Raw genomic sequence first — 25,202 nt, forward strand, 5'->3', positions numbered from 1 at the left:
TGCATTTTAATTTAATTTTATTCATTATTTATGGCAATATTTTGTTCTATGTGCTGTGTGTGATATATGTATTGTGGACCAGAGGAACGTTGTTTCATTTGGTTGTACAGTCAGCTCACAATAAACTTGACCTTGAGGAAGTCCAAGGAAGCAGCTGCTCCCGTTATAAATACAAACACCATTTAAAGTTCATACCGAGTCCCGGAATGGTCTCACTACTTCTTTTGCACGTGGGCACAATCGTACTTCCCCCGCACAATCTTGAGCTTGACGCCGGGCAGGTCCTGCGTCCTCCCCCCTTCCACCAGCACGATGTTGTGCTCCTGGAGGTTGTGGCCCTCTCCGGGGATGAAGCAGATCACCTCCTTGCCGTTGCTGAGCCGGACCCGGGCGCACTTGCGGTTGGCCGAATTGGGCTTCTTGGGCTTGCGGATCATGGTTTTGAGTACCACACCCTTGAGCTGGGGGTGCCCGAAGGTGGGGCCCAGCTTGGGAGGGGGCCTCTTGGGTTTGCCTGCCTTGTGCATCTGGTGGAGGGTGGCCATGCACCGGCTATTCTGCCACTGAGCTGCAGGGGGCGACGTCAACCCTGGCGATGGCAGCACCCGTTGGAGGAGGGAAGTTGGTGAGGAACCCGCCAACCTCACTGCCCCTGGAGGGAAAGACAGCAAAGTTATTGAATTAGAACCAAAGTACTTAACTAGTTCCCCACAACTAATGGGGAATTTAAATTCAGTTCATTAAATACAATACTTCTCTCTAAAACTAAAACTATAACCTCTCCACCAACAAAGACAAAAGGCGACATTCATTACTGAGGTCCCTCACACATGGGAAATGTTATTGCTACCATCAGGGAGGAGGTACAGGAACGCTAAAGACGTGGGTTTTAACCTTTAATTTTACCAGAGAAAAAATGGCTGGAGTCACTTAGCACTTTAATGCAAGGGTGTATATTAGGTGTGTCATAAAACAAACTTGCAAAAGGATTTATATGGGAGTAATAATGAGCTAATTTATCCTTAGACATATGGGCCCTATGTACTACTTTAAACTGTATCAACACATGTTTGGCATATATAGAGAATTTTTTCCCATTTTTCAATAGGTAAAGTAAACTTAAGTTCCCTTTCCCAATCATTCTTAATTTTATTAGACACGTCTGGACGTATTTTCATAATTATATTATAAATAGTTGCTATTACACCTTTCTGAAAAAAATTTAAATCTAAAATTTTTTCCAAAATACCAATTGGATATAGATTCAGGATAGGAAAAGCAGTATTTAAAAAGTTTCTAATCTGTAAATATCTAAAGAAATGGGATTATATTTATATATAATTATATTTATTAGATAATTGTTCAAAGGACATGAAACAATTATCCAAAAATAGATCACAAAAATCATAATATACCTTTGGTTTTCCAAGCCAAATAGGCTTGATCCATAATAAAGGGTTGAAAAAAAAATTGAATAATAGGACTTGCTAGAATAAATTGATTCAACCCAAAAAAATTTCAAAATTGAAACCTTATTTGTAAAGTATATTTAACTAATGGATTATCCATTTGTTTATGCGATTTAGAAAGAGCAAAGGGAAACGAAATCCCTATGATAGAACCCAGTGAAAACCCTTGTACAGATTTACATTCAATGTGGAATTGAAATTATGTCCAAGTCCCATGTCAAAAATTTCAAATATTGAATTTTAATTGCCCAGTGTGATAGATGTCACACCGAGATAGCTTCTTTAACTCATATGTTTTGGTCTTGTCCTTTTTTGAAAAAATACTGGAAAGATATCTTTGATATTATTTCAACTGTTCTGAGTATTGATTTACAACCTCACCCTATTACCACAATTTTTGGTTCACCAGTGATAGAATCAAATCATTTAACCTCTTCAGCTCGTCGGGTGATTGCATTTCTCACATTCATGGCTAGAAGATCCATTTTGCTGAATTGGAAAGAGATCAATCCTCCCACCACATTTCATTGGTTCTCTCAAACTATGTTGTGTTTAAATTCAGAAAAAATTAGAAGTGTCATTTATGATCCTTCTATTAAATTCGAAAAGACTTGGAGGCCACTTATTATCACTTCCATATGATGTAATTTGACCTTTTCCAAACCTATTCTATTTCCTTTAAATGTATGCAGAGAGATGCGCAGTCAATGACACTAATGGTTCTTTTTGGCGTTACACAACGGCCCCTGTCTTTTTCTTTTCCTTAGGTTAGTTGGTTAGCATTGTTTAGATCAGTTTTTTTCTGGGGTATTTTGTTTTTTTTCCTTTTTCATGCTATTTCTGGGTTTTTTTGTATCTTATATTCATATTTTGTACAATTTTGGGAGGTTTAATACCTGTGTGCCAACTGAGTTTATATTTTTATATGTTAATTATTAACAATGTAATCCCAATAGCTTTGTATTAATACTATGTTATATTTAACAATTTGATATTAATAAAAAGATTGAAAAAAAAACTTGCAAAAATTAGTGAAACTAGTAAAAAATGCCAATATTCACAAAAAGATGTCTACAAGAAACACAATAATAGTTCCATACCTATTCTTGTCCAGTATGAACTCACGGCGGCCCCCAACTCTCTCCCTTACGGAGGGCGATCAGCTTTTTTTTTACACCAGGACATACCATCCTTAATTACCCACAGAGTTAACTTAAGACTACACATGAATTAGAATATGATGCACCCCACAATGTAGTTACAACTATATTAGGAAATAAATGGATGTATCTACCTTAAATACAGTATGCAGTGTAAATGTGTATATGTTGTTTATATACTGTACTTAAGGTAGATACTTCTGTTTGTGAGGATGACAGGGGGTAGGTTCAAAGGGTATGTGAGGGGTAAGTTTTTTTACTCAGAGAGTGGTGGATGTCTGGAATGTGCTGCCTGATACGGTGGTAGAGGCAAATACATTAGAGGCTTTTAAGAGAGATTTGGATAGGCACATGGATGTGAGGAAGATGGAGGGATGTGGACATGGTGTAGGTAGGAGGGATTAGTTTTTGGGTGTTTTTCATTTGTATTTTAGCTGGTTCAGCACAGGTCTGTGCCTGTCCTGTCCTGTACTGTTCTATAATCCAGACACCATGGAACTACTGGGAAATGACAGCATGAAACAGCAGGACGCTGAACACAATTACACACTTACAGTTATGTACAAATAAAGAATAAAGTTAAACTAAACTGTCTGACTCTGAATGTGTGTAGCAAGGGAAAATAGTGGGTTAATTATGAGAATATACCAGGAAAGACATTGAAGTGCCTACACTCACCACAACAACAGCAGAATGACAAGGAAATATTTGTTTGTCCCACTCCCATCACGGAGAAGGCTACATAGCATCCACACCAGGATCACCAACTCAAGAACAGGTACTTTCCCCAAGCAGTAAGGCTGATCAACACCTCCACCCACTAACCCACCCCACCACAACTTTATAGCTTCCTGTCAGTCACCTTATGTACAGACACTCCTGTGTCTAGCATCACTTTATGGACATACATTCAATGTATATAAGCTATCTGATATATTTATATTTATTGTGTTTTTTAAAATTATTATTGTGTTCTTTATCTTATTCTGTTTTTGTTGTACTATATTGGATCCAATTATTTCATTCTTCTTTACGCTTGTTTACTGGAAATGGCATTAAACAATCTTGAACACTCAATGTTTTAGGAAGTTTCTTCCCCTCCACCATTTGGTCCATGAACACCACCTCACTATCCCTCATCTGAGCTGTTTACTTCATTATGACTAATGTTATGCATTGCTATGTACTGCTGCCCAAAACAACAAGTTTCACAACGTTTGCCAATTACATCGAACCGGATTCTGATTCTCCTAAAACTCTAGCTCAAGGTCTCTGTGGGAGGGCTTTTGCTATTGCCTGCATGGTGGAGGTGGGGAGGGGTCGTGCTTGTGCTGCTGCAAGTGGGGGGAGGGTCGATGCTCTACTGCTGCTGTGCGTGGGAGGAGAGGGGCTTTTGGCTTCTAATGTTCCTATCATTCATTCTATGTTTTGTGGATGTCCGTGAAGAGTAAGAATTTCAGGTTGTATACTGCATACATTCTCTGATATTAAATTGAGCCATTTGAACCCTGTGATTTACTGACAATCATCTGCTGTCCTGATCCGTGGCAACTCCACATCCAGTCATCCTCATAACTGACTCAACCACTCACTGTGTCAAGGGTCACTGGAGAGGGACAGTAACCTTTGTTAGTGATGTCCACGTCCCACAGGGAATTTATTTACATGATATTTTATCAGGCTGATGTTCAAGATGCACAAGTCACCCCCTCCACTGGATCTCACATTGGTGTGAAGCAGTACGCAACCTGCTGTTCACTGCAATCACAGCCAACCAATGCCCTTCACCATCGCCAAGTCCCTCACTTAATTAGCCAGAAATGCACTGGTCTTTTTGCTGAAGGCAGTCGGTGACTAAGCCTCTCCCTGGGCTACACAATTCCAAAGATTCACTATACTCCATCTTCAAAATTCTCCTGGTCCCAGGCAAGCCTGAGACTGAACCCTGGGCTACAAGTTTCCAAAGGTTCACCACACCCCAAGTCTGCAAATCCTCCTGATCCCAGGCAAACCAGAGACTCAGCCAAGGCCAGACTCCTCTGGCAAAGGAAACATCCTCTGTGCATCCACAGAGACTGCAGATGCTGGAAATCTGCAGCCACCTTGTCGAACCCTCTGAGAGCTTGAATCTGACCATCTCATTCCTCCAGACTCCAGAGAATCCCAGTCTACTTTACCGCCTGACTAAGGAAGCCCACCCTCGCAGAAACCAGCGTGGTGAATCCTTGCTCAAGTCCACCCATTCATAGGTCAGCGCATGAAACATGTCTGCCCCAGGAGCAGTCTCAGCAAGGCCTCAGGTAAACCTGCAATTTATATATTGAGTTCCCCAGGTCCACAGTGGAATTGCAAGCCATGATTCCGGGATCCATTCTGAATCTCCACAGGTAAACAGGCAAAGGTAAGAAAGTGGAAAATATGCTTTACGCTGACCAACCAGTGATGAATATTTGAATTATTAAATTGGATTACATTGTCTTGATGGTGGGGTAGAGTTTGCTGCTGATTCTCGGGTCAGAAAAACTCAGAATAAAAGTGACACAGCAGACTGTAATATCATAATCAGTGAGTTGTTTTGTTTTGTTTTGTTTTGTTGATCTCCCCTGTCACTATGAAAGGGTGATACCTCTCTGACCGTTGATAGGGAGAGAGGGAGCCTGTGACATGTCGAATTGTTCAATAGTTTTTGCTGGACTGCAGACTAAGGTCACTCTTGGCAGCTTTATTATTGCTTGCCTTGTGGGTCTTCCAGGCCTTCTTTCTGCACCTGCTACTATAAATGACCTCAATGGAGGGAAGTTCACATCCACAGATGCGCTGGGCTGTCCGTACCACTCTCTGCAGTGCCCAGTGATCAAGGTTGGTGCAGATCCTGTACCAGGCAGTATGCTCTCAATGTGCCCCAGTAGAAGGTCCTGAGGATTTGGGGGCCCATGCTGAACTTCTTCCGTCACCTGAGGTGGAAGACGCTGTATTGCTCTTTTTGCCACAAAGCCGATGTGTACAGTCCATGTGAGATCACTGGTGATGTGTATACTGAGAATCTTGAAACTACTCACTCAGCTCCAGGCCCATTGATGTTGATCAGGCCAAGCCTCTCCGTTCTTCCTGTAGTCCACAATAAGCTCTTTTGTTTTTTGGACATTGAGGGAGAGGTTGCTATCCTGACACTACAGTGTCAGGGGGTCAGCCTCTCCTCTGTAGGCTGTCTCATTACCGCTGGAAACAAGGCCGATCAAAGCTGTGTCATCGGTGAATTTGATCAGCAGATTAGAGCTGTGTGCCGCAGTACAGTCGTGAATGTAAAGGGAGTAAAGGAGGGGACTTAGGACACAACCCTGGGGGCTATCTGTGTTGGGGGGTCAGAGGGGCAGAGGTGAGGGAGCCCATCCTTACCACCTATCAGTGATCCAATAGGAATTCCAGGATCCGGCTGCACAAGGTGGGGTGCAGGCCGAGGTGTCTGAGCTTCCTGTCAAGTCTGGAGGGAATTATGGTGTTGAATGCTGAACTGTAGTCCAGAAACAGCATTCTAATATACACATTCCTCTTCTCCAGGTGAGTTAGAACGGTGTGTAGTCCTGTGGCTATAATCTTCAGCCAACCTCTCAAAGTATTTGCTTATTATTGAGCAAATTATTATTTGCTTATTTTTGAGATGCGTGCGACAGGATGCCAATCGTTCAGGCATGTTACCTTGGTTTTCTTAGCTACAGGGACAATGATGGACAATCTGAAACAGGAGGGTACTACACACTGGGAGAGGGAGAGATTAAAAATGTCTGTAAACACACCAGCCAGCTGTTCAGCCCACACTTCGAGGACGTGCCCTGGGATGCCGTCCAGCCCCGCTGCTTTGCGACTGTTGACACGTTGGAAGGTTCTCCGTACCTCAGCCTCGGAAATGACCAAGGCGCAGGTCTCATCGACGGCTCTCCTCGGGGGTTCAATCCTATCAACCTCAAATCCAGCGTAAAAAACGTTTAACTTTACCGGGAGCGAGGCAGCAATGTTGGCTGTACTGCTGCGTTTCCTCTTGAAGTCTGGGATGGTGTGCAGTCCTTACTGTATGCTGCATGTATCATTGTCACAGAGTTGTGATTGGATTTTGTCCCCGTGTTACCATTTTGCCACCTTGATGGCTCTACATAAATCATAGTGGTATCTCTTGAGCTCCTCTTGGTCTCCGGAGGCAAAAGTTTTATCCCTTGCGCCGAGAGCAACACGCACTGAACTATTTACCCAAGACTTCTGGTTTGGGTAGACCCGGATCGATTTTTGGGGAACAAAGTCTTCAATGCACTTGTAAATGAAGTTTGTGACCGCCTCCGGGTACTCAGAGATGTTCTCAGCTTGAAACACCTCACAGGTGACGCTACCAAAACAATCTTGTAACATTGTGTCCGATTGGTTGGACCAGCAGTGGGTGGTTTTCACTGTGGCTGCCTCCTGCTTCAATTTCTGCCTGTAGGCGGGCAGGAGCAAGATGGAGGAATGATCAGACTTTCCATATAGAGGGCGGAGAAGTGCTTTGTAGGCATTGTGGAAGGGAGAGTAGCAGTGGTTGGGTATGCTTCCTCCCCATATGCTCACCTCGATGTGTTGACAGAACTTCAGGTGAGCGCTGGTCAGCGATGATGAAAGCAGCCTCTGGGGCTGTGGTTTCATGGATATTGATGGTTTCACAAAGTTCACTGACAGCCAGGTTGGTATTGGCCTGTGGTGGGATGTACACAGCTGTAATAATAACAGACATGAATTCTCTGGACATCCAGAAAGGTCGACATAGCAGTATAAGGTACTCCAGATCCGGGGAGCAAAAGGATTTGAAGGTGTGCATGCAACTGAGGTCGCACCAAGCATTGTTCACCATGAAATATACTCCCTCATCTTTACTTTTCCCAGAGAGATCTTTAGACCTGTCCGCTCGGAACACAGAGAACCCGATGGGTTTGATGGCTTGGTCTGGTATTTCCTCCGACAACCAAATTTCGGTAATGCATAAGATATTACAGTGCTTTGTTTCCTGTTGGTAGGATATTCCAGCTCTCAGCTCACATAGCTTGTTGTCCAGGGACTGTCCAGGAGTATGCTAGGGAGCAGTGGCCGACTTGCACGCCATCTTAACCTAACCAAGACGCCAGCTCTTCTTCCTCACCTCCAGCAACGCTTCCTCGGCAATGCCGGTATGGTGAATGAACCTCCCGTGGTTCATGCGAGCAGGGGGTCCCAGTGGTAGAGAGGTGGCACGTTATGACTGAACGCCATCTTGCCGATGTTCAAAAGAGTCAATCAATCACACCTGATGGGACTTTCAGCTTCTTGTGAGAGAAGGGTGGAAGTAGGTAGAGAGATGAGCAGAAAATTACAATGGTGACTCGGAGCACACAACACAGCTGCCGTACATGACACCATCTTGGCATATATAAATGGAACCATTGTCAGATACACCACAGGGTAATTGTCTGCTCGCTGAGTGAGCGGTATATACAACAGCAAGCTCACACAGCTGAACAATGCAATGATCCCAGTGCCGTCAGAAGTGTGTAAAAAGAGGGAGGGTTAAGAATCCAAGAACGTGGCAGCACCACTGGGAACAGCATTTTCTATATTGTTATCGAAGTGTGTATGTCACTATATGCTACCCTGAGATTCATTTTCTTGCAGGCATTTAGAAGAGTACAGCACAGGAACAGACCATTCAGCCCACAGTGTTGTACTGAACCAGCCAAAAAAACGAATCAAAAACACCCAGACACTAATCCCTCCTACCTACACCATGTCCATATCCCCCTATCTTCCTTACATTCATTTGACTATCCAAATGTCTCTTAAAAGCCTCTAATATATTTGCCTCTACCACCATACCAGGCAGTGCATTACAGGTATCCAAGACTCTGAGTAAAACATTTACCCCTCACATCCCCCTTGAACCTACCCCTCTCACCTTCAATACATGCCCTCTGGTATTAGAGATTTCAACCCTGGGAAACAGATACTTCCTGTCCACTCTGTCTATGCCTCTCATAATCTTGTAAACCTCTGTCGGATCTCCCCTCAGCCTTTGGTGCTCCAGAGAAAACAACCAAAGATTATTCAGCCTCTCGTGATAGCACATGCCCTTTAAACTAGGCAGCATCCTGGTAAATCTCTTCTGCAACCTCTACAATTTACAGGAAAATAAAGAAATACAGTTGAATTTATGAGAAGCCATAAATAAACAAAGACTGACAAACAACTACTGTGCAAACGATGATAAATCTTGCAAACTTTTAAAAACTTGTCAAGAACGTAAGTTGTTACTAAGAACATGAATCATAGACTCCTTGAAAGTGGAAGGGGACATGACAGAGGTGACTGGTTCAAAAGTCTAAAAACAGTGGGGAGAAGCTGTTCTGTTAAGTCAAGCTCTGGTATCTTCCCCAGAAGCTAAAAGACACAAACCTGGTAAGAACCCTCAGCCATCAGGCTCTTCATCAAAAGAGGATAACTACACCCATTCTATTTCTGGAGTTCCCACAACTAAGTGGCTCACTTTAAGGACTCTTTATCTTGTTATTTCATGCTCTTGTTATTTATTGCTTTTTATTTATATTTGTATTTGCACAGTTTGTTGTTCATTGATCCTGTTTACAGTTACTGTTCCTTATATTTGCTGAGTGCGCCCACAGGAAAAAAGAATCTCAAGGTTGTATGTGGTGACAAGTATGTACTCTGATAATAAATTTTACTTTGAACTTCGATTGCCCCAGGTCTATTGACTGGTCTGGATCTTCAGGCACCAAAGTTCAAAGTAAATTTATTATCAAAGGACATATATATGATGTGAGAGAATAGGACCAATCAAGTGAGACAGTGGGAAAGTGTGTATGGAACCAGAGGAGATAGCAGAGGTACTTAATGAGTACTTTGCTTCAGTATTCACTACGGAAAAGGATCTTGGTGATTGTAGGGATGACTTGCAGCAGACTGAAAAGCTAAAGCATGTAGATATTAAGAAAGAGGATATACTGGAGCTTTTGGAAAGCATCAAGTTGGATAAGTCACCGGGACCAGACAAGATGTACCCCAGGCTATTGTGGGAGGCGAGGGAGGAGATTGCTGAGCCTCTGGTGATGATCTTTGCATCATCAATGGGGAGGTTCCAGAGGATTGGAGGGTTGCAGACGTTGTTCCCTTACTTAAGAAAGAGAGTAGAGATAGCCCAGGAAATTATAGACTGGTGAGTCTTACTTCAGTGGTTGGTAAATTGATGCAGAAGATCACGAGAGGCAGGATTTATGAACATTTAGAGAGGCATAATTAGGAATAGTCAGCATGGCTTTGTCAAAGGCAGGTCATGCCTTACGAGCCTGATTGAACTTTTTGAGGATGTGACTAAACACATTGATGAAGCAAGAGCAGTAGATATAGTGTACAGGTGTCCCCCGCTTTTCGAACGTTCGCTTTACGAAACCTCACTGTTACGAAAGACCTACATTAGTACCCTGTTTTCACTAACAGAATGTGTTCTCACTGTTACGAGAAAAGGCAGCGCGTGATAAAAAAAAAGCAGCGCGCGCCCTGAGCAGCCGCTCTCCCCTGGATTCGGAACTGCATCCTCGCCAGCATTGCTTAATCACGTGCCTGTGAGCAGCCGTTAGCAAGATGAGTTCTAAGGTATCGGAAAAGGCTAAAAGAACACGTAAGGGTGTTACACTTAGCATAAAACTAGACATAATTAAGCATTTTGATCGTGGTGAACGAAGTAAGGACAAAGTGAGTTTGGCTTGTGGAAGTTGACAAAGATGATGTTGAAGAGGTTTTGGCATCCCATGACCAAGAACTGATAGATGAAGAGCTGATGCAATTGGAAGAGGAAAGGATCACAATCAAAACCGAATGCAGTAGCGAACGGACCGAAAGTGAAGTCGTCCAGGAACTGAACGTGAAGCAACTGTGTGAGATTTTCACTGCAATGATAAAGTACAACTTTAATTTTGAAAGGGTACGTCGGTTTAGGGCATATTTGCAGGATGGTTTGAGTGCTTACAAAGAACTGTATGATCTAAAAATGCGCGAGGCTAAGCAGTCAAGCAAGACTTCCACATCAGCCACAGCAGACGCTGAACCTCGACCTTCGCCATCGAGGCAGGCAGACATAGAAGATGACCTGCTTGCCCTGATCGACGATGAGATGACACCCCAGTGTCCCACCACCCCAATACCCGGGCTGCAGACAGATACCGATTCACGGAGAATGCCGCGGTAGCCGAGACGCACTCGGCACATCTTTAAGAAAAAAAGCTGAAATAAACAAGCTAATTAAATAGGTACCGCCCGGCACGTAAATGTCAGCCCAGATCAGAAGCGATTGCTGATTGCTTCGCCTCTGATCTGGGCCGACATTTACGTGCCAGGCAGCACCTAATTAATTAGCTTGTTCGTTTCAGCTTTTTTCTTAAAGATGTGCTGGGTGCGTCCCAGCCACCGCTGTACCCCTGCATTCTTCACGGATCGGTATCGGTTCACTGCCACTGCACCACCCCAGCCTCCGACGACTCAGCCTAACACACCATCATCAGTGTGCTCGGCACTGTCCCAATTCCGGTCAGTGATACTACACTGTACATACATTATTTCTACTTTATATAGGCTGTGTATTTTTACGTGTTATTTGGTATGATTTGGCACCTTCATAGCTTAAAGGTTACTGGAGAGCCCTTGCGTGAGATTTTCGCTACAGAGAACAGTGCAGGCAATGATTGTGGAAAAGTATTTCTACTTTGTATAGGCTGTGTTTTCATCATATCATTCCTGCTTTTACTATATGTTACTGTTATTTTAGGTTTTATGTATTATTTGGCATGATTTGGTAGGTTATTTTTGGGTCTGTGAACGCTCACAAATTTTTCCCATATAAATTAATGGTAATTGCTTCTTCGCTTTACGACATTCTGGCTTACAAACCGTTTCATAGGAACACTGTACCTTCGGATGGCGGGGGAAACCTGTATATGGATTTAAACAAGGCATTTGACAAGGTACCCCATGCAAGGCTTATTGAGAAAGTAAGGAGGCATGGGATCCAAGGGGACATTGCTTTGTGGATCCAGAACTGGCTTGCCCACAGAAGGCAAAGAGTGGTTGTAGATGGGTCATATTCTGCATGGAGGTTGGTGACCTGTGGTGTGCCTCAGGGATCTGTTCTGGGACCCCTACTCTTCGTGGATGACCTAGATGAGGAAGTGGAGGGATGGGTTAGTAAATTCGCTGATGACACAAAGGTTGGGGGTGTTATGGATAGTGTGGAGGGCTGTCAGAGGTTACAGTGGGACATCAATAGGATGCAAAACTAGGCTGAGAAGTGGCAGATGGACTTCAACCCAGATAAGTGTGAGGTGATTCATTCTGGTAAGTCAAATATGATGGCAGAATATAGCACTAATGATAAGACTCTTGGCAGTGTGAAATATCAGAGGGACCTTGGGGTCCGAGTCCATAGGACACTCAAAGCTGCTGCGCAGGTTGACTCTGTGGTGAAGAAGGCATACGGTGCTTTGGCCTTCATCAATTGTGGGGTTGAGTTTAAGAACCGAGAGGTAATGTTGCGGCTATATAGGACCCTGGTCAGACCCCACTTGGAATACTGTGCTCAGTTCCGGCCACCTCACTGCAGGAAGGATATGGAAATCATAGAAAGGGTGCAGAGGAGATTTACAAGGATGTTGCCTGGATTGGGGAGCATGCCTTATGAGAATAGGTTGAGTGAACTCAGCCTTTTTTCCTTGGAGCAACGGAGGATGACAGGTGACCTGATAGAGGTGTATAAGATGATGAGAGGCATTGATTGTGTGGATAGTCAGAGGGTTTTTCCCAGGGCTAAAATGGCTAGCACGAGAGGGCACAGTTTTAAGGTGCTTGGAAGTAAGTACAGAGGAGATGTCAGGTACTTTTTTTTTTAAACGCAGAGTGGTGAGTGCGTGGAACGGGCTGCCGGCAACGGTGGTGGAGGTGGATACAATAGGGTCTTTTAAGAGACTCCTGGATAGGTACATGGAGCTTAGAAAAAAAGAGGGCTATCTATGGGTAACCCTAGGAAATTTCTAAGGTAAGGACATGTTCGGCTCAGCTTTATGGGCCGAAGGGCCTGTATTGTACTGTAGGTTTTCTGTGTTTCTATATCACCATATACGGCTCTGAGATTCATTTTCTTGTGGGTATACTCAATAAATCTATAGAATAGTAACCATAACCTGTGCTCTCTTCAACAAGAATTCTTAGGGTGAGGAGCCTCACATCCAAGTTGCACCTGTTCCCCTTCCACATCCATTTGTGGATAGTTCTCAGGAAGACAGGGATGGGGCAATATCCGACATTCCAACCCCAAAATCCCAAACCAACTCGACAACCAACAAAATGTCAGCACTTGTGAGCTGCCCTCTGTACGTGCTCAGGCTGTGTCGGTCGTTGACGCAAGCGTCACTTTTCACCGTCCGTCTCAATGTACGTGTGATAACTGAATTAATCTGAACCTGAACTTCCTGACTAAATCTCTCACCTGCAGACAATGAAGATACCCAGGTCCGAACAGCACCCACAGGAAACATCTCTTTAGGTCTGTACAAGGAAGCCTGACGTTTTCACTCCTGCACAGTAAGGGAAGACAGATCAAATGAGAGGTGGGCGAGGTGGGTTGCTGACTTCAGGTTCAGCTTCAGAATCAGAATCAGGTTTAATATATATAAAATAGTGAGGTAGTGTGCCCTCTAGCCCTAGACTCTCCCACTACAGGAAACACCATCTCCACATCCACCTCATCGATGCATTTCAATATTGATAGGTTTGAATGAGATCCACCTCCCCGCACCCGCAATTCATTCTTCTAAACTCTAGCGAGTACAGGTCCAGAACCATCAAACTTTAACTCTTTCATTCCTGGGATCACCTCTTCTGGACCCCCTCCAATGCCAGCACATCCCAGATCAGGGGCCCAAAACGGCTCACAATATCCCAAGTGTGGTTTGACCAATACTTTGTTAAGCTCAGCATCAAACCCTTGCTTTTGTCTTTTGGTCCACTTGAAATGAATGCTAACGCTGCAGTTGATTCCTTATCACCAACTCAGTCTGCAAGTTAACCTTTAGGAAATCCTGCACAAGGACTCCCAAATACCTTTGCATCTCCGATTTCTGAATTTTCCCTTGTCCATTCATCCCACACCACTAATCTCCCTCCTAGCAGTTTTCCTCCCTCTCTCGATCTCCTTGACGACAACCACCCTACCTCCCTCGCTCACCCTCCACACCAGCAGCCATCCTCCCTCCCTCACCCTCCTCGCCGGCAGCCTCCATCCCTCACCCTCCTCGCCGGCAGCCTCCATCCCTCACCCTCCTCGCTGGCAGCCTCCATCCCTCACCTTCCTCGCTGGCAGCCTCCATCCTCACCCTCCTTGCCAGCAGCCTCCCTCCCTCACCCTCCTCGCCGGCAGCCTCCCTCCCTGCCCTCAACACCAGTATCACCCACAAGCTAACTGAGCAAATCTGAGAATTCATGTTCCAATGAAGGTCCCAAATCCTCCTCCACCACTTCCTCCTCCCTATTTGATTTGATGGTCTAATTCTTAGATTAGCCTGTTTAATTGTTTTGCAATTTAACAATTAATTTTCTGCTTGCATTTTAAATAGTTTTTTTTTAATAGTGGCTATACAAAGTAAAGTTTTGGAAAGCTCTGGAAGTTTCTTTCTTCTGCATGAAGTGAAAAAGTGCTTTCTCATTGGTTAACTTGGTACTGCATTATTGGAATGAGTACTTTCTTATTGGTTGTCCCTTATCTACAAATTTGAATGGAATTTTCCTTATCACAGTAGTTTAAAAATAGCTGTTTTATGCTAGATGCTCTCTTTTGTTCTGTCCTACGCTCTGTCCGCCAGAGAAAGCAGGATCTCCCAGTGGCCACACATTTTAATTCTACACCCCATTCCCATTCTGATACGTCTATCCACGGCCTCCTCTACTGTCAAGATGAAGCCACACTCAGGTTAGAGGAACAACACCTTATATTCCATCTGGGTAGCCTCCAACCTGATGGCATGAACATTGAGTTCTCTAACTTCCATTAATGCCCCACCTCCCCCTTGTACCCCATCCGTTATTTATTTATCTTTTATTATCATATCTATTTTTTCTCTCTCTCCTTTTTCTCCCTCTGTCCCTCTCACTATACTCCTTGCCCATCCTCTGGGCTTCACCCCCTCCCCCCCTTCTTTCTTCCTAGGCCTCCCGTCCGTCCCATGATCCTCTCATATCCCCTTTGCCAATCAACTTTCCAGATCTTAGCTCCATCCCTCCCCCAAGCCTCCTGCCTTCTCCTATCATTTCAGATCTCCCCTGCCTCTCCCACTTTCAAATCTCTTACTATCTCTTCTTTCAGTTAGTCCTGACAAAGGGTCTCGGCCCAAAACGTCGACTGTACCTCTTCCTAGAGATGCTGCCTGGCCTGCTGCGTTCACCAGCAATTTTTATGTGTGTTGCTTGAAATTCCAGCATCTGCAGATTTCCTCGTGTTTCCTCTTTTGTTTTTCTCTTTTCCAAGTAGTAGGCCCCTGTCACTGTTGTGTTCCTGGCCTCTGTTCTATCAACCCTTAACAAAACGACTGTGAGGCAGCAAGTGTTGTGTCTAAACACAAGAGATTCTGCAGATGCTGGAAACCCAGAGCAACACACATAAACAGAAAATGTTAGGGGTCAGGCAGCATCTCTGGAAAAGAATAAACAATTGACATTTCTTCCCTTCTTCAGGACTGGAAAGGAAGGGAAAAGATGCCAGAATAAAAAGGTGGGGGGGAGGGGATGGAGGCTAACTAGAAGGTGATAGGTGAAGACACGTGTGTGGGGAAGATAAAGGTCTGGAGAGGAAGAAATCTGATAGGAGAGGAGAGAGGACCATGGGAGAAAGGGAAAGAGGAGGGGACTCAGGGGGAGGCGATGGGCAGATGAGAAGAGCTAAGAGGCCAGTGGGGGGAATAGCAGGGCAGGAGGAAGGAAATTTTTGTTGACCGGAAGGTGAAATCGAATACAAGGTGTTGCTCCTCCACCCTGAGGGTGGCCTCATTGTGACACAAGAGGAGGCCGTAGACCGACACATTGGAACGGGAATGAGAACAGGAATAGCAGTTAAAATGGATAGCCACTGGGAAATCCTGCTTTTGGCGCATGGCGCAGAAGTGATCGACAAAGCGGTCCCCAATTCATGACAGGCCTCACCAATGGAGAGCAGGCCACATCAGGAGCAGAGGACAACCCCTGCAAATTCGCAGGTTAAGTGTTGCCTCACCCGGAAGGACCGTTTGGAGCCCTGAATGAGGGGTAAAAGAGGAGGTGAACGGGCAGGTGCGGTACTTAGGTCACTGGCAGGGAGATTAGTGGGGATGGACAAGGGAATCACAGAGGGTGCGATCCCTGTAGAAAGCGGAGAGAGGGAAGGAGATAGAGACATGTTTGGTGGCAGGATCCCTTAGGAGATGGCTGATGATCTGGAGGCTGATGTGTTGGATGCAGAGGCTCATTGGGTGGTAGGAAGATGAACAAGAGAAACTCTCTCCTTGTTATGGTGTCAGGAGAATGAGGTGAGTGCGGATGTCCAGAAAATGGAAGAGATGCGGATGAGGGCAGAATCAATGGCGAAGGAATGGAAACTCTGTTCTTTGAAGGAGGAGGACATCTCTGATGTCCTGGAAAGGAAATCCTCAACATGGGAACAGGTGCAGCAGAGGCAAAGGGATTGAGCATTCTTACAGGAGACAGGGTGGGAAGAAGTGTAATCAAGATAACCATAGCAATCAGGTTTATAAAAGATGTCGGTGGACAGTTCGTCTCCAGAGATTGGAGACGATGAAAGGGGAGAGGGTGGTCAGAAATGGACCAAGTGAATTTAAGGACAGGGTGGGAAATTGGAGGCAAAGTTGACGAAGACAACGAGCACGGCTGGGCCGATGAAGCAGCACCAATGCGGCACAGGAAGAGCTGGGGAGCATTGCCGGGGAACGTAGCTTGTTGAGCCTCTTTCCGTACTTCCGAACGCCAGAATCAATCATCCCCATTCCTCACCTGAGGTCCCCGTCCACAAGCTCCCTCAAACCCATTCCGCACCGAATTCCCACACCCCAACCCCAGTCTCCGCTGCTCCACTGCCGGCACCGACACTTCATGATCGACCGTCCTCACCAGCCTGTCGGAGCAAACTGAAGCCCCGACCCCAACCTCCCCCCACATCCCGCGACTACCGGCCCACGATAAAATTCCCCTCCGTTATCACCCGGGGAGACCAACCGCTAATCGACCCCGAGGCTCTTTCCGACTGAAGTCGGGCTCGAAGCAGGACTAGGCCGCGTTGCGATGGCGACGGAGAGGAGGTGGACGGCGGCGGCGGGCGGACAAGAGGCGGGGCGGCCGGGCGCGTTTTCGAAACGCGATCCCGCTGAGCGCGGGCGGGGCGCAGGGATCTGAATCTTCAGTCTCGGCGGGCCTCCCGCTCCCCCCGCCCGGCCCTGTGGTCAGAGTGGCGACCACTGACCGGCGGCCGCAGCGCAGGCTCCCGGACCGCGATGTAGGTAGGACAGCCCACCCCCGCAATCTGGGGAATGGGTTAGTGATGGAGGGAATGAATGAGTGACTGTGGGAGGGAGGGAGGAGATGAGTGAGTGAGTGAATGCATAACTGGGAGGGAGGGGATGACTGACAGAAAGTGACTGTAGGAGGGAGGGAGGGAATGAGTGACGGAGGAAAGGAAGGAATGAGTGAGGGAGGGAAGGAGGGATTGAGTGACAGCGGGGGGTGACTGATGCAAAGTGACTGTGGGAGGGAGGAAGGGACAGAGGGAATGTCTGAGTGATGGAGGGAGGGAAGGGATGAGTGAAGGAGGGTGAGAATGAGTGATGGAGTGGATGGGTAATGGAGGGTGGGGGTGAGTAAAGGAGGGAGGGAATGAGTAACAGGTAGGAAAGTGGGAGGATTGAGGGAAAGAGGGGAGGGAGGATGGAGAGAATGAACAAGGAGGGCCATGAAAGGATAGAGAACAAGGGTGGAGCGAGTCGCAAATGTGGATAAAGGGTATGAATGACTGAGGGATGGAGAGAATGAGGAAGGGAGGGGAGGAATGAGCGACAGGGTGGGAGTGGGCAATGGATGGAGTAAATGACTAAAGGTCGGAAGGAGGGAGGGTTGAGGGAAAGAGGGGAGGAAGGATGGAGGGAATGAATGAGGAGGATCATGAGAGGTTAGAGAATAAGGGTGGAGGGAGTTGGAAAATGAGAAATGTGGATAAAGGGAATAAAGAATGAAAGGGGGAAGATTGGGAGGGAATGGGTAGGACAGGGAAAGGGATGGAGGAAGGGAATGAGAGAGGAAGTGGAAGGGAATAAGTTTGAGGATTTGAGAAATGGGGTAATTGGAGTGGAGGAGGAATGGAAGCCATGAGGGTGAGGATTGTTGTGACCATGAATGAAGTTACTGGAGAGATGTAGCTGGTAGATATAAAAACCTTTATTCATAACACACACACAAGCTGACAGCCTTTGGAGGCACTCGAGAGACTCCCAGACCCAACAACACAGCACATTTTTATATGTTAAAGGACAAAGGTAACAGGTAAATTTCTATAGCTACACTGTACAGTATTCATAAGTTACATGTAACTTTTCAAATATGTACCTAGATCTTCACACCAACACACCCAAAATGAAAGTTAATTATTGTTGTCTCTGAGCTGCATTCATGCAAATATGGACATGTCAGGTCATTAGGGTGTTTCCCGAGCTGCATTTTAAATTCAATCTACAATCCACATTCAGATCTGATACTGGTTGCTGTGAAAATTAATATTTGCTATATCCTATATCTCCAGAATGCACCCTAACTTGGGGGGGGGGCGTGGAATGAAAAGTGTGGATGAGGGGAATGAGAAAGATGGATAAAAATGAGGGAATGGGACAGTGAAAGAGAGGTAACAAGAACAGAGAGATGGAGTGGTGGGAGGTAAAGGGGGATGGAATGAGGGGTGTACAATGAAGTAGGCAGCTGAGGGGAATAGGGAGAAATGGAGGGAATAAGGTAGGGTTAGTGGAGGAGGGATGAGGGTAGTGGGAAGACGATGAGGAAGGAAGATGAGAGATTGAGAGGTCCAGGGAATGATCAAGTAGGATGGATAAAAAGACTGAGCTAAGACAGATCAGAAGAAAGGTTCAGATTCATTTATTTATCACACATGCATTGGAACATAGAGTGATATAATGAGGCCACCCTCAGGGTGAAGGGGAAACACCTTGTATTCCATGTGGGTAGCCTCCAACCTGATGGCATGAACATCGATTTCCCCTTCCGCTGAACAAATTCTCCCCCCTCTCCTATTCCCCACTCTGACCTTTTATCTCTTCTCACCTGCCTTTTACTTCCCCCTGGGTCCCTTCCTCCTTCCCTTTCTCCTATGGTCCAATCTCTTCCATCAGATTCTTCCTCTTCCAGCCCTTTGCCTATCATGGCTTCATCTTCTCCTTCCCTGCAGCTTTTTATTCTGGCATCTTCCCCCTTCCTTGCCAGCCCCGCTGAAGGGTCTCGGCCTGTTTACTGTTTTCCACAGATGCTGCCTGACCTGTTGAGTCCCTCCAGCATTTTGTGGGTGTTGCTGTGAAGTGCGTCGTTTGTGTTCACAGCCAACACAGGCAAGAACAGGCTGGGGGCAGCCCACAAGTGTCGCCACACGTTCCAGCTCCAACACAGCATGCCACGATGCTCGGCAGAACACAACAAGCACAAAGAAAACCCTGTTCCTCCATCCCACCCATGTGCGCTTACACAGGCCTCTAGCTCCAAGATGGCCTCCAGAAAGAGGGAGGTGGATGGAGGGAATGTGGCAGAAGAGAATGGAGGGAAGTGGGAATGCTGAGGCGAGGTGCTGGCTGGAGGTCTGTGCTGTGGTCGGGCATTCGCAGGAGTGTGATGTCATCACCCTCTTTCAGTGACATGACCGCGGAGTCGCAGGTGGAGAGCCATGCCCCGCGTCGGCGAGGTCTGGAAGTACGTGACGCGGAGGGACGACAAAGCCATCATCTGCAACGTGTGTGGCGCCCAGCTGGTGTGTTCCGGCAGCAGCACGGTGCTGCGGTTACACCTGCAACGGAATCATCACATCCACTTCACAGAGGAGGGCGATCGTGGTGAGCTGCCCGCCGCCCACAGCACGGCAGAGAAGACTGTCGGTGTGAAGGAGAGGTGTCCGAAGATCACTGAACTTATTGGCATTGATAGCTCTGTGAGTCTTTATTCCAAGTATAAATGTGAACTGTGCATCATACATGTACTGTGAGTCTTTATTCCAGATATAAACACGTGTACTGTGGATCATACGTGTACTGTGAGTCTTTATTCCCAGTATAAACATGTGTACTGTGGATCATACGTGTACTGTGAGTCTTTATTCCCAGTATAAACATGTGTACAGTGGATCATACGTGTACTGTGAGTCTTTATTCCCAGTATAAACATGTGTACAGTGGATCATACATGTACTGTGAGTCATTATTCCCAGTATAAACGTGTACAGTGGATCATACGTGTACTGTGAGTCTTTATTCCCAGTATAAACATGTGTACAGTGGATCATACGTGTACTGTGAGTCTTTATTCCCAGTATAAACATGTGTACAGTGGATCATACGTGTACTGTGTCTTTATTCCCAGTATAAACATGTGTACAGTGGATCATACATGTACTGTGAGTCTTTATTCCCAGTATAAACATGTGTACAGTGGATCATACGTGTACTGTGAGTCTTTATTCCCAGTATAAACATGTGTACAGTGGATCATACGTGTACTGTGAGTCTTTACCCCAAATATAAACATGTGAACTGCGGATCATAAGATATAGGAGAGGAATTAGGCCTTTTGGCCCATCAAGTCTGCTTTGCCATTCCATAATGGCTGATCCTTTTTCCCTCTCAGCCCCTGTCTCCTGCCTTCTCCCTGAGTCCCTTCATGCCCTGATCAATCAAGAATCTATCATCCTCTGCCTTAAATATACATAAAGACTTTGCCTCCACAGCCACCTGCAGCAATGAATTCCACAGATTCACCACTCCCTGGCTAAAGAACTGGATGTATGTAACTGGTTTGGGCACCTCATGGGCTGATATCAGAAAAGGAGGGGGTACTTAGTTTCCTATGATGGGGGTCCTTAATGATCAGAGTGCTGCCACAAGAAAGTAGTATCCATCATCAGGGACCCCCACCACCCAGGACATGCTCTCTTCTCACAGCTGCCCTCAGGAAAAAGGTACAGGAGCCTCAGGTCCCACACCACCAGGTTCAGGAACAGTTATTACCCCACAACCATCAGGCTCCTGAACCAGTGTGGATAACTTCACTCACCACAACACTGAACTGATTCTACAACGTAGAGACTCATTTTACGAGGATTCCACAACTCACGTTCTCAGTATTATTTACTTATTTCTTATTTGCCTTCTTTTACACACTGGTTGTTTGTCTGTCTTTGTTTACGCATCATCATCATCTTTATGGGCCATGCCACGTGACATCATCATTACAAGCTGTGTCGTATGATCGTGGTCGTGATGCTTCTTGGCAAATTTTTCCACAGAAGTGGTTTTCCATTGCCTTCATCTGGGTAGTGTCTTTACAAGACAGGTGACCTGCATGCTAGTGGAAGGAAGGAGCGCCTTACACCTCCTTTAGTAGGGACGTATCTCCACCCTGTCCATCACCCAATACCTGGAGTATTGCATCCAGTTCTGGTCACCCCAGTACAGGAAAAGTGTGGAGGCCTCAGAGAGGGTTCAGATGAGGTTTACCAGGATGCTGCCTGGATTAGGAGGTATGAGGTTGGACAAATTTGTGGGTCTTCTCTGGAGAGCCAGGGTTGAGAGGAGACCTGATAGAAGTTCATAAGATTATTAGAGACGTTGATATATCGAGTAGACAGTATTTTTTTCTCAGGATTCTGTAACAGGGTAGATGCTTGCAGGCTTTCCCCCTTACACTGTGTGAGACTAGAACCAGAGGTCATAGGTTCAGGGTGAAAGGTGAAATACATAAGGGGAACATGAGGGGAATGTCTTCACTCAGAGGGTGGTGTGAGTGTGGAATGAGCTGCCAGCGGACGTGGTGGGATACGGGTTTGATTGCAACATTTAAGAGAAGTTTAGTCAGGGTCATGGATAGGAGGGGTATGGGAGGCTATGGTGCAGAGCGGGTAGATAGAAAACCAGTGCGGCACGATCTAGATGGGCCAAAGGGCCTGTTTCTGCACTGTAGTCCCCTATGACCATGCATTTAAGGTGAGAGAGGGAGATGCACAAAATTTTTTTTACACAGTGGTACTGTAGGTACCAGGCGTGGTGGTGGAGGTAGGTACAATAGAAACTTTTAAAATGTTCTTAGAAACACCCAAATATGTAGCGAAGACAGATTTATCACAAATTTCTACAGATGCACTGTGAATAGCATTCTAACTGGCTGCGTCATGACTGGTATTGGGGGAGGGGGCTACTGCACAGGATCAAAATGAGTTGTAAACTCAGTCAGCTCCATCATGGGCACGGGCCTCTGTAACATCCAGGACATCTTCAAGGAGCGATGCCTCAAAAAGGCGGCCACCATCATTAAGGACCCCCATCACCCAGTTCATGCTCTCTTCTCACTTACCACCAAGATGGAGGTACAGACGCCTGAAGGCACACACTCAACGATTCAGGAACAGCTTCTTCCCCTCTGCCATCAGATTTCTGAATGGACAATGAGCCCATGAACACCACCTCACTACCTTTTTATTTCTATTTTTACGCCACTTATTTATCTATTTTATATATCTATATACTTACTGAAATTCACAGTTTTTTCTATATGATCATGTATTGCATTGAACTGCTGCGGCAAAGTTAACAAATTTCACGACATGCTGGTGATAGTAAACCAGATTCTGATATGGATCATGTGCAGACAGAAGGGATTCATTTAGTTAGGTATCATGAACTATATTACTGTCACTGCAGTGCACTGTAAACACTTCAAATCTCCCTTATAATGTTGTTTACATTTATGTATTTGTGTACATTTTATTCCATGCTTTAACGTGTTTATTTTTTTAATTTAAATCCTTTTTCTTATAACTGTTGAATTTTGTTCTTGGTTGCATGTCGCACCCTAACCAACACATCACAGCAAATTCCTAATGTAAAGAGACATGATGAATTCCCCAAGAGGACCATAACCTAGCCGTAGTTTGGAGGCTGGTATGCCTCGATGCCCCAGAGAACTATGTTGTCTGGAGTCAGGGCTTTATGTTTTGGCTCTTGGTAGGGTCACCCACGCCAAACAAGTCAAAGGGTAGAGGCCAGACTAAGAGTGGTTCACCAGTCCTCCAGGTTCTGGTGTTCAGCTCCGGGCCAACAACCCTGACTGGTCAAATAAAATTGTTACAGAAACAGCAATGAAGAAACCTTCTATACAGACAGACATGGAGGGCCTTCACTACGGCCCTAAACGCCACTGACGTAACAGGCGGTTAGTAGGGATTGGATGAATAAAGTTGATCCTTAGTTAGTTTGGCACAACTTGAAAGTGTTTTTTTTTTCAAAGCATGAGACATGGGAGCAGAATTGGGTCATTCAATTCAGTGAGTCTGCTCCATCATTCCATCATGTCTGATTAATTATCGCTCTCAACCACATTAGGGTGGCGGGGTGGAGATACATCTCTACCAAGGGAGATGTAAGGTGCTCCTTCCCTCAACTAACCTGCAGGTCACCCTTGGGCAAGGTGTAGCACCTGCTTAGCCTCCCCAATCAGGGTCCCGTGAAGCCATGGGAGCAGGTGGTGGATGGTCTTATGAGCAGCCAGTACACACCTATTCTATTTCAGCAAAATCTTATTGATACATTTACATTAACTTCTAAACAATATAACATCTACTTACAAGCAATGCTTCTGCTGGGGAGACAGCAGGGTGGCTTCAGATAGAAACTTCTTTTGCGCCTAACATAAACCTCTGGCTTTCTGCCAGCTAATGTACTTTCCTCTCTGCACAGAAAGTGACCTAATACAGATCAGAAACTGCTCATTAATATAAAAGCTGAATGTATTCAATCACATAGAAAAACATAAGTGAATTTCCCGAAGGGCAGAACACCTGTAAAACCCTCAACCCAGTTGGGGAAAGACTGTGGTGTTATTTTACTCCAAGTTCTAATTTACGCCAATTCTAATGATGCATGGAGCTCAGCTGATGGTCAATTTGACGCCCTCCAGTCTGTGTAGGCAACTTAATCCCAACTCTCACCTCCGCTATGCACAGACACAATGCTGCTCCTTACCCTGTCCCAGGGCCGGGCCTGCAAGGGAAGGACTGATCTTCTTTCATTCATTCTCCCCAGGCATCCCACACCTCGCAGAGCAGTAAGAGGATTTCCAACATGTTGCGGGAGTGTGCAGCCCAGCTCGAGGAAGGTGAGGAACTGGAACGGCACTCCGCCCTGGGAGATGGTGACACCTACCCTCCAGTAACCGAAGGTACAGCGTGGCTCACTGTATCCTGTTACGTTAACCCTAGGCAGCACTCAGGGCCCCTCAGAACACTGCAAGGAGGCTAAGGTATTCTGCAGCAGGTCAGGTTCAATCTGGAGAGAGAAGCAACACACACAAAGTACTGGAGGAACTCAGCAGGTCAGGCAGCATCTGTGGAAAGGAATAAACAGGCAACGTTTTGGGCCCAGACCCTTCTTCAGGACTGAGGAGGAAAGAGGAAGGTGACAGAAATAAGAAGGTAGGAGGAGGGAAAGGAGGCTAGCCAGAAGGTGATAGATGAAGCCAGGTGGGTGGGAAAGGTAAAGGGCTGGAGAGGAGGGAATCTGATGGAAGAGGAAAGTGGACCATTGGAGAAAGGGACGGAGGAGGGGACCCACGGGGAGGTGATAGGCAGGTGAGGAGAGCTGAAAGGCCAGAGTGGGGAACAGAAGAAGAGGAGAGGGAGAGAAATCTATATACATGTCATCGGTTTGGAGGCCACCCATAAGGTGTTGCTCCTTCACCCTGAGGGGGGCCTCATCGCGGAACAAGAGAGATCACAGACCGACATGTTGGAATGGGAATGAGATTAGGAATTAAAATGTTTGGCCACCGGGAAGTTACGCTTTTGGTGGATATAGCGGAGGTGCTCAGCAAAGTGGTCTCCCCAATTTCCGAAGAGTTTCACCAGTGTAGAGGAGGCCACATCAGGAGCACCAGACAGAATAGATGACCCCAACAGATTCGCAGGTGAAGTGTTGCCTCATCTGGAAGGGCTGTTTGGAGGCCTGAATGGGGGTGAGGGAGGTGAGGCACTTAGCCAGTTGCAGGGATAATTGCCAGGGGGAGATTAGTGGGGAGGGACAGATGAACAAGGGAATTGTGGAGGGAGCAATCCTGCAGAAAGCAGAGAGGGGCAGAGGTCAAGATGTGTTTAGTGGTCGGATCCCTTTGGAGATGCGGAGGATGACGTGTTGGTTGTGGTATCTCATGGGGTGGTAGGCAAAGACAAGAG

At 46.0% G+C, this 25,202-nt stretch overlaps 2 protein-coding genes across 6 annotated transcripts in view; one reads left to right on the forward strand and one right to left on the reverse strand.

Annotated features, from left to right (window-relative positions):
* Positions 1-17,111, reverse strand: mrps12 (mitochondrial ribosomal protein S12). Of its 2 annotated transcripts, none has more exons than XM_072274414.1 (3): positions 16,940-17,111; positions 13,170-13,257; positions 1-652 (listed from the first exon to the last, which is right to left on the reverse strand). In XM_072274414.1, exons 2-3 carry the CDS (start codon positions 13,216-13,218, stop codon positions 216-218), a joined length of 486 nt encoding a protein of 161 aa, XP_072130515.1. In that variant the 5' UTR covers positions 13,219-13,257; positions 16,940-17,111; the 3' UTR covers positions 1-215. The 2 variants fall into 2 exon arrangements, with proteins under 2 accessions (XP_072130515.1, XP_072130516.1); XM_072274415.1 differs by lacking the exon at positions 16,940-17,111 and adding an exon at positions 16,718-16,853.
* LOC140206164 (E3 SUMO-protein ligase ZBED1-like) overlaps positions 16,675-25,202 on the forward strand; it is a 12,521-nt gene continuing 3,993 nt past the window's right edge. Inside the window, exons 1-2 of one of the 4 annotated variants that reach the window (XR_011888080.1) lie at positions 16,675-17,220; positions 19,318-20,479. Coding sequence is in view for 1 of the 4 variants with exons in the window: in XM_072274412.1 (XP_072130513.1) it covers positions 24,097-24,193 (97 nt within the window). In the remaining 3 variants the exon portion in view is untranslated. Of the gene's footprint in view, positions 17,221-19,317; positions 20,480-24,057; positions 24,194-25,202 lie in introns of those variants that run through there. The other 3 variants (XR_011888078.1, XR_011888079.1, XM_072274412.1) reach the window with 3 other exon arrangements.

The sequence above is a fragment of the Mobula birostris genome, chromosome 12 (assembly GCF_030028105.1).
Source record: "Mobula birostris isolate sMobBir1 chromosome 12, sMobBir1.hap1, whole genome shotgun sequence".
Classification (NCBI taxonomy): domain Eukaryota; kingdom Metazoa; phylum Chordata; class Chondrichthyes; order Myliobatiformes; family Myliobatidae; genus Mobula; species Mobula birostris.